Source organism: Dipodomys ordii, unplaced genomic scaffold (genome assembly GCF_000151885.1).
Source record: "Dipodomys ordii isolate 6190 unplaced genomic scaffold, Dord_2.0 Scaffold6, whole genome shotgun sequence".
Taxonomy (NCBI): domain Eukaryota; kingdom Metazoa; phylum Chordata; class Mammalia; order Rodentia; family Heteromyidae; genus Dipodomys; species Dipodomys ordii.
Window position 1 is genome coordinate 7,035,943 of NW_012267222.1, and position 8,812 is coordinate 7,044,754.

At 51.0% G+C, this 8,812-nt stretch overlaps 1 protein-coding gene across 1 annotated transcript; it reads left to right on the forward strand.

Annotated features, from left to right (window-relative positions):
• Ubiad1 (UbiA prenyltransferase domain containing 1) lies at positions 1-7,519 on the forward strand. The gene is made up of 2 exons (XM_013032941.1): positions 1-764; positions 6,293-7,519. Exons 1-2 carry the CDS (start codon positions 236-238, stop codon positions 6,778-6,780), a joined length of 1,017 nt encoding a protein of 338 aa, XP_012888395.1. The 5' UTR covers positions 1-235; the 3' UTR covers positions 6,781-7,519.
• The last annotated feature ends 1,293 nt before the right edge of the window (positions 7,520-8,812 follow it).

An 8,812-nucleotide genomic window follows, 5' to 3' on the forward strand; every position in this document is an offset into this window, starting at 1 on the left:
AGTTGACGTGTCGGGGCTTGGGGGTAGGAGACAGGCCGCGCGCGGGTGCCCGGAGGACGTGGTGGCTCCGCTGGGCCTCTGGGCGGGGGTGTGAGTGACCTTGGGGCCGTCCCAGCCCTGCCCTGGGGTGGGCCCGGAAGGGAAGGTCAGGCCCGGCCGCCCCGCGCGCCTTCGGCCCCGGCGGTCACCGCGAGCGCCGCGCTTTCCGAGTTGACAGCAGCCACGTGCATCCTTCATGGCTGCCTTGCCGGCCCCGGGACCGAAGATCAACATCCAAGCTGGAGACACCGTCCAGGCCGGGGAGCGGGAGCCGCTGGGCCCCGGCGGGCCGGAGCAGGACAGGCCTCCCCAGCGCTCCTGGAGGCAGAAGTGTGCCTCGTACGTGCTGGCCCTGAGGCCCTGGAGCTTCAGTGCCTCTCTCACGCCGGTGGCCCTGGGCAGTGCCCTGGCGTACAGATCCCAGGGCGTCCTGGACCCCAGGTTGCTGGTGGGCTGCGCCGTGGCTGTTCTGGCTGTGCACGGGGCCGGCAATTTGGTCAACACTTACTATGACTTTTCCAAGGGCATTGATCACAAAAAGAGTGATGACAGGACTTTGGTGGATCGTATCTTGGAGCCTCAGGACGTTGTTCGGTTTGGAGTCTTCCTCTACACCCTTGGCTGTGTCTGTGCCGCCTGCCTGTACTACCTGTCCTCTCTGAAACTGGAGCACCTGGCTCTCATCTACTTCGGAGGTCTCTCTGGCTCCTTTCTGTACACAGGAGGTAAGGATCGGCCCTGTCTCCCGTCCTGGGCGACGAGGGGTGTCTCCCTTTTCCGTACTGGAAAATGCGTTGCATAGGAATTGTAGACAAAGTCAGAAGTCCTTTCCTAGGTCATGTTCATTTTACCTGAAATCTATAATGTGTGGGTCATGAGTGTTTTAAGATCAGTTAAGTTGGGAACATACTGGCTTGGCTTGTGGAGCTGAGCCATGCCACCAGCCCTGTTGATCATACTTTTGATTATTTATGTGCAGTTACTGGAGCTTCTTGAACTCAGGACCTCATGCTTTCCCCTGGCTTTTTTACTCAAAACTGATGCTCTATCACTTCAGCCACACCTCCATTTCTGTCTTTTTCTGGTTTACTGGAAATGAGAGTCTCTTAGACTTTTCTGCCTGACATGGCTTTGAACCATGATCCTTAGATCTCCTAAGTAGCTAGGATTACAAGTGTGAACCGCCAGTACCCAGCTCAATCTTGCTTTAGAAAATCTGTATGACAGCTGGGCACCGGCAGCTCAAGCCTGTAATCCTAGCTACTCAAGAGGCTGAGATCTGAGGACCATGGTTCAAAGCCAGCCCAGGCAGGAAAGTCCTTGGGACTCTTATCTGCAGTTAACCACCAGAAAACTGGAAGTGGCACTGTGGCTTAAGTGGTAGAGTGCTCGCCTTGAGCTGAAGAGCCCAGAGACAGCACTCAGGCCCAGAGTTCAAGCCCCATGACCGACAAGAAAATCTGTAAGACTTTTTCTCCAGTTAAGCACCAAAAAGTCAAAATTGCAGATGTGGCTTAAGTGGTAGAGTGCTAGCTTTGAGCTCAGGGACAGTGCCCAGGATGGCGCGTACACACGCGCGTACTCACACACACTTTATAGAGGCTGAGCATGGTAATTCCAGCTTGTAATTCCAGTACTAGGGAGCCTGAGGCATGATTGTTCTTTTGAGGACAGATTGGTTTACATGGACGCTCTTCAAAAAAAAAAAGAAAAGAAAGAAAGAGAGGGGCTTTGGTGGCTCATGCCTGTAATCCTAGCTACTCAGGAGGTTGAGATCTGAGGATCACAGTTCAAAGCCAGATGGGCAGGAAAGTCCATGAGACTCTTATCTCCAGTAAACCACTCAGAAAACCCAGAAGTGGCACTGTGGCTCAAGTGGTAAAGTGCTAGCCTTGAGCAGAAGAGCTGAGAGAGCACCGAGGCGCGCAGAGTTCAAGCCCCACCAGCAACAAAAAAAGAAAAAAAGATATCAGTTGAGTACTGGAATAGAAGAGATAAGATAATGGCGATGCAGGGTAGAGACCCGCTATATTTGTCAGCCTTCTATAACTATAACAAAATCCTTGCCTTGATCTTAGAGGGCTGGCTCTTCCTTCTCCACTGCCTCCTCCTCTCCTCACTCTCTGGTCTCCAGGGCTCAGTCTAGGCCTTTTTCACCTTTCTTCATTTACTGATTCGGTGATTTGGGGTGGTTTTGGCCCATCTCTTGTCATCGGATACCATCATTAAGCTGGTAACTCTCAAACCCAGATTTCTAGTCAACTTTTTTTCTGCAAGCTAATGTATACTGGGAATAGATAAAGGGATGTAGAGTGGATCAATAAGGTGCCAGGGATTGAACATGGGGTGAAGATCCTTGCACATACTGAGCTGCACACTGCCTATCCGGCATCTTACTTCTCAGTAACTTCTACAGGTTTCAGAGACATCTCAAATTTGGTTTAATATGTCCAAAATCAAATTCCTGATCTCCCCAAAGATACCTGCTCTACTCAGTCTTTCTCATTTTACTAAATGGAATTGTTTTGTTTTTGGTTTGGGGGTTTGTTTTTTTCTTTTTTGGCAGTGTTGGGGTTTAAACCCAGGGCCTCACACATGCTAGGCAAGTGTTCTACCACTGAGCTACACCCTCAACTCATTCAGTGGCCACTTCATCCTTCTATTTCTTTAGGCCTAAAACCCTGGGCCGCCTCGCCTCCTGGTTCTTCTCCATCCAGCTTATCAGCAGCAAACCCTGTTTTCATTCCAGTGCGTTTGGGATCCAGCCACCCTCGACCATGGCCTACCTCCAACATTTCCTCACTGCCTGGATTGTCCAAGCATCTGCCTGGTCCTTCTGTGCTGTTTTCACTAAGGAGCTCTCAGTCCACTGCAGCTCCCATCTTGTGTGGAGTAAATCACAGGTCTTTGCATTAACCACCCCCCTCCCGCCAGCCCCTGAACACCCTCAGCCCTCCCCCAGCTCTCACCTGCCCTGCCCTCTTCCTTCCCACCTGCTCACCCTGAGCTGGTCACACAATTCTCAGGACCTGCACACACCTGCCTCAGGTCCTTTGCAGGTACTATTTCCTGTGTTGGAATGCTGTTCCCTCAGCTATCCAGGTGATACACATCAGCTTAGTGAAGTCTTACTTTCTACCTTAATGTTACATATCTAGCTGGCCATGACAGCCCATGCCTGTAATCCCAGTACTTGGAAGATAGGACAGGAAGATCTTGAGTTTGAGGCTAGCAGAACTAGATAGAATGACCTGTCTCAACAAAAACAAAACAAAACAACCACACACCCTCCTTTCACCTCCCGCACCTTCCTGGTCACAGTTTGCTGCGTTGTTCTTTTGCATAACACAGGCACCTTCTAACATACCCTGTAAAGCATTTGCTTGGCTATTTATCTTAGCCTTGAGACTTGTCACTCCCTGCAGTCTGCTGTTTCGCCTGAACCCCTGGTACCCAGTCCAGTGCCTGGCATATACTGATTATTGAAAAATAACTCATTAAATGAACAAGAAGACACTGAGATGTAGAACACTGATGTACTCTGATTTAACCTTTTTAAAAGCATTCACTTTACTGATGCACAAATGACATACAGTGAAATGCATAGGTCTTTACTGTTACCTTTTATCCTTGGTGAATGCTGCTTAATGCAAAATAGCTGTGTAATGGACCCCCAGCCCGGTGCAGACACCAAAGCTCTGTCCCCCTGCACACAAAGGCAGTCATTGGTCTGGTTTCTTTCTCCTAGATTAGGTTTCTGGTTTTCGTTTTCTGTGCCAATACTCTTGCATGACCTCATGCTCTCAATCCACTCCTTCCAGCTGGCGCTTTACCACTTGGGCTGCCCCCAGTCTGGCATTTTGCTAGTTCAGTGGAGATAGCGTCTCATAAGCTTTTCTGTCCAAGCTGGCTTTGAACTGCGCCCTCCTGACTGCACCCTCTAGACTGAGTGTCTAGAATGAAAGGCATGCTTACACACACACACATCGGCACGCCCGCACCCTACTCTTTCACATAGGTTCATTTTGCCAGGTGTAGAACTCTGTGTTTGTGGACTGTTGGTCTCTGGCAGTGTGAACCCTTCTGCCTGGCCTCGTTGGCTCAGCACAGTCCGGGTGTTGTTGTGTCTCTCAGTAACCCCTTCATCCATGATTCACATATCACAGTTTGTTCACGTGCCCCGCTCAAGCCCTGGGGATGGTGGCCGACAGTCCTACTCTAGTCTCTCTGTGAGTATTTGTCCCCATGTCTCTTGGAGAATGCCTGGAAATGGAGTGGTGGCCGCCTTGGTGATTGGTTTCCCCAGACACTTCCCAGCTTTCAGAATGGTTCTCCTCCTTACCCTCCCACCTCTGGAGGTGGGAGTTCCAGGGGCTCCACAGCCTTGCCAGTATTTGCATTTGATTTGACTTGATTTTGAGACAGAGTTTCATTGTGTAGCCCAGGCTGGCCTGGAACTCTCTAACCTCCTGCTGGGACTTCCTGAGTGCTGGGATTATAGGCATCAGATATCTATCTATCTATCCAGCCTTCCACCCATATCTATCTCTATCTGCCTATCTATCTAATCTTTGTTTCCTTTCTTTCTCCCCTCCCCTTCCTTTCTCGCCCTCTCCTTTTTAGTGATGCTGGGGATTCCCTATACTTGGACCTGTTTATTAGGCTGGCGCTCTCAACCCTGGAGCCACACTTCCAATTCCACCTTGCCAGCTTTTTGATTTATGTCTTACAGATGAATTCTGGCTGCTGTGTAGAGAACTGACCTAATATTTTACTGTACTGGTCCATTCAGCAAATGGGCTGGGAGGAGTAGGAATGCCTGAAGGGCAACTCTCTGTAAATCCAGTGGCACAATACCGCACAAGCCCTAGGCCTTGTATCTGACGCTTCCCCAACGGCTCTGTCCTTTTTTAGTGTCAGATCAGGTGAGTTTGTGCTTGATTTTTAAGTAAGACCTACTTAAGGTGGGCCACAGGTTCCTGCTCAAGCCCCTCAAATTCCTGCTGCTGATTCAGGTTGAGGCTATGGTACTGGTACATTTTTTTCCCAGCCAGAATTCTGATGTCAGTTTGAGAATCTGGGAGAATAAGCAAGAATGGACAGCTGGTGGCCAGATCTACTCATTCAGGGCTGGTGTTGAGTTAGTAAACTGTTCTGTTCCTGAGGGAACTTGGGGGTCCTCAGACAACCAAGTTATTTATCAACACATGTCTTGGGGTACAGCATTAGTTTGTTAGGAAAGGGTATGTGTGTATAGTGTCTCACATCTGTAATCCCAGAGACCAGGAGGATCACCCTTGGAGGCCACCCAGAGCCAAAATTAGCAAGATCCCATCGCAACAAACACACTGGGCATGGTGGTACACATCTGAAATCCCAGTACTTGGGAGGCAGAGTTAGGTGGCTCTAAGTTCTAGGCCAGACATGGGCAAAAGCAAAACCCTGTCTGAAAAATAACTAAAACAAAAAGGGGCATGGCTCAAGTGGTAGAGTACTTGCCTAGTAGCTATGAGCTCAGAGTTTTCAAGCTTTGTACTGCAACAATAATAATAGTAGTAGTAATAGTAATAATAATAGCAGTAAGTAGCTTGCTGGTGTCTTCTGGGGATGCTGCATTCTAAAAGACCAAGGAGCACCCTTGGCTCACGCCTGTAATCCTAGCTATTCAGGAGCCTGAGATCTGAGGATTGCAGTTTAAAGCCAGACCAAGCAAAGAAAGTCCTCGAGACTCCCATCTCCAATAAATTACTCAGAAAAAGGTCAGAAGTGGCACTGTGGCTCAAGTGGTAGAGTGCTAGGCTAGCCTCAAGTAGAAGCTCAGGGACAGCACCCAGGCCCTGAGTTCAAGCCCCAGGACTGGCAAAAAATAAATAAAATATAGGACCAAGGTGCTGCTACGCTCTAGGTGAGCTTGGCTGAATCCTGGTCTTGGCTCCTGGGGTTCGGGGTCCCTTGCAGACTTACCTTTTACAACAGTAAGACTCAATTGCTTTCTGACCCTAAGGCTGAGCCCTGAAGCGTGGTCAGGGCTGGAGGCTTCTGAAACCTGAGCATGCTCTCTGAACCTGGGGTAGTAGTTGGAGATGAAATCAGATTTTGCTGTAGAGATCCCAAATGAGCCCTTCCCCTCCCAGCTAAAAGCTGGCACTCCAGCCAGCTGAGGACCACCCCCATCACCCCCTCCTGCTGCTCAGCCCCCTCAGCATCCAGCCCCAGCTCTCACACCACCTCTCTCTGGCTCTTCTGGCCACAGGAATTGGATTCAAGTACGTGGCCCTGGGTGACCTGGTGATCCTAATTACATTCGGCCCGCTGGCTGTGATGTTCGCCTATGCCGTCCAGGTGGGCTCGCTGGCGGTCTTCCCTCTGCTCTACGCCATCCCCCTGGCCCTCAGCACCGAGGCCATTCTCCACTCCAACAACACCCGGGACATGGAGTCCGACCGGGAGGCGGGCATCGTCACGCTGGCCATCCTCATCGGCCCCACCTTCTCATACGTGCTCTACACCATGCTGCTCTTCCTGCCCTACCTGAGCTTCAGCATCCTGGCCACGCACTATAGCATCAGCCTGGCGCTGCCCCTGCTCACCATGCCTGTGGCCTTCTCCCTCGAGAGGCAGTTCCGCAGCCAGGCCTTCAACAAGCTGCCCCAGAGGACGGCCAAGCTCAACCTCCTGCTGGGGCTCTTCTACGTCTTTGGCATCATCCTGGCACCAGCCGGCAGTCTGCCCAGACTCTGAGGGCACCAGCAGCTCCACACATACACCCTTTCTTACGCCATACTGAAGTCAGAGAGAAGAGACAGCTGGCAGCGTGGTCCTAATAACAGGGACTGTAAGCTCCACCCTTTGTGTTAGGATTGCATTCTGTTGGATCTGTTTTTCCATGTTCTGGGAATCACGTAAGCACCAAGCATGTCCAAAGGGTAACTGGCTGCTTTGGTCCTTGTTTTATTTATAGTTTCCACTAGAGGGTGTTGTCAGGTCACTTTAGAACAGAATGGAGCAAGTTCCACTACATTTCACTGTCCTAAACTTCTCCAAAGGGCAGCCTGGGCTGGCCTCTTATACCCAAAGAACCCTGGTAGCTAGGTGCCATGCAGTCCTGTTATCTTGGTCACATAGGAAATGGCAGTAATTGGTGTCAGGTGCCATTAATATGAGTGCACCTAGCTGTTCTCAGCGCTGGTCTCCTGATGGCTGCTGGCAAGAGAATGTCCCCTCATTAGCAGCCCGTGTAGCACTCAGCTTTCTGCCTGAAGGACACTTCGGTCCTTCATCTCTCCATTCCCTTATTGACACCGTGGAGGAAAGTGTCAGATCTGCCTTGCCCGCCGACCACAAGCAGGGCCTGGGGAAGGAAAACCCACCCTGGAGGCAACTGAGAAGGGCACTCTGCTCTGGGTACAATTAGTTAGTTGGGTGCTGGTGGCTCACACCTGTCATCCTATCTACTCAGGAGGCCAAGATCTGAGGATCGCAGTTCAAAGCCAGCCCAGGCAAATTCTAGAGACTTTCATAACCAGTTAACTAGCAAAAAGCCAGAAGTGAAAGCGCAGCTCTAGTGGTAGAATGCCAGCCTTGAGCAGAAAAGCTGAGTGAGAGTTTGAGGCCCTTGAGTTCCAGCCCCAGTACCAGCACAGTAAATAAATACATACATATATAATAGGGATTTCTTTTCTCTTGATAGAATCTGCTAGAATGTGAGAACCGACTCCTAGCCAGAAATTGTAGTGGTACACCATCCTTAGGGGCTACTTAAAACCCCACAGGGCTTTCTCCCCTCCTGGCCACCGCTTCTAATGCTGCCTGCCCTGCACCTCTGTCCCTCAGCCTGGTTCCTAGGTGTGCATCGTCTCCTGTGGGGCCAGACCCAAGCTGCAGCTTAGCAGCTCAGTCAGGGACAGTGCCGCTTTCTCCAGAGCCACAGGACGCAGAGGAGACCCAATGAATGTACAGGACAACAGACAGCAGTCCCGCCTCGGCAGCCAGTGGCAGCCAGTGGCAGGCCTGGCCCTGAAGGAGCTGTCTGTCATGGACCCGCCCCTCCCTAAGCTTCCATCGGCTTCAGTGAGGTCAGGCCCAAGGGGACCAGCAGTGCTTGGAGCTGTGACTTTCAGACTAGGGTCGCTCAGAGGCATACGAGCTGGGGCTGAGCCAGGCCGAGGCACTGGTATGTCAGTGTTGCACTTCTCTGTTGTGATCAGCTGTTTAGCTAAAGTCTTGACCTGCAGCAAATGATGTAAGAAGTTGTTCTCAATCCTTTAGGTCTGGCTGATTATAATCTGACTCCTTGAGTTAGAATTGGTCCACTTCCTTAGGAAGGCTGTATGTGGAAATCGCATAAGTTTCTCTGAAGTTAAGGTGGCTTATGAACCAGGTGGCCAGGACCCTTGAACTTGAGTTGGAACCCAGAGACAAGAACAAGAAGGACGACCCTTCTCCCCGCCCCTTACCCCAGCACCATTGTTGTTTCATGCCAGGCTTGTAACATCTAAGTGTTTACAGGAGTCCTGCCTTCAAAGAAGCTCCTCTGAAGTGGATGTAGTGACTGCATGCCTGTAGTCCCAGCACTCAGGAGCCAGAGGCAGGAGGATTGTGAGTTCAAGGTTAGCCTGAGTTGCATAGTAAGAACCTGCCTCTAGAAATGAAAGAGGGAGGGAGGGGGAGCAGGGAGGAGCGGGGTGGAGATGCTCCTGTGACCACCTGTACACCTGGAGTCCACAGACCAGACAGACCTGCCTCCACAGCTGTCAGCTAGCTGCTTGGTGCA

Bases quoted from the DNA above. Each gene is read 5' to 3' on its own strand.
- Ubiad1 (XM_013032941.1), top strand. From the start codon at position 236: ATGGCTGCCTTGCCGGCCCCGGGACCGAAGATCAACATCCAAGCTGGA. The intron at 765-6,292 runs GTAAGGATCGGC...TTCTGGCCACAG, and splicing joins CTCCTTTCTGTACACAGGAG to GAATTGGATTCAAGTACGTG.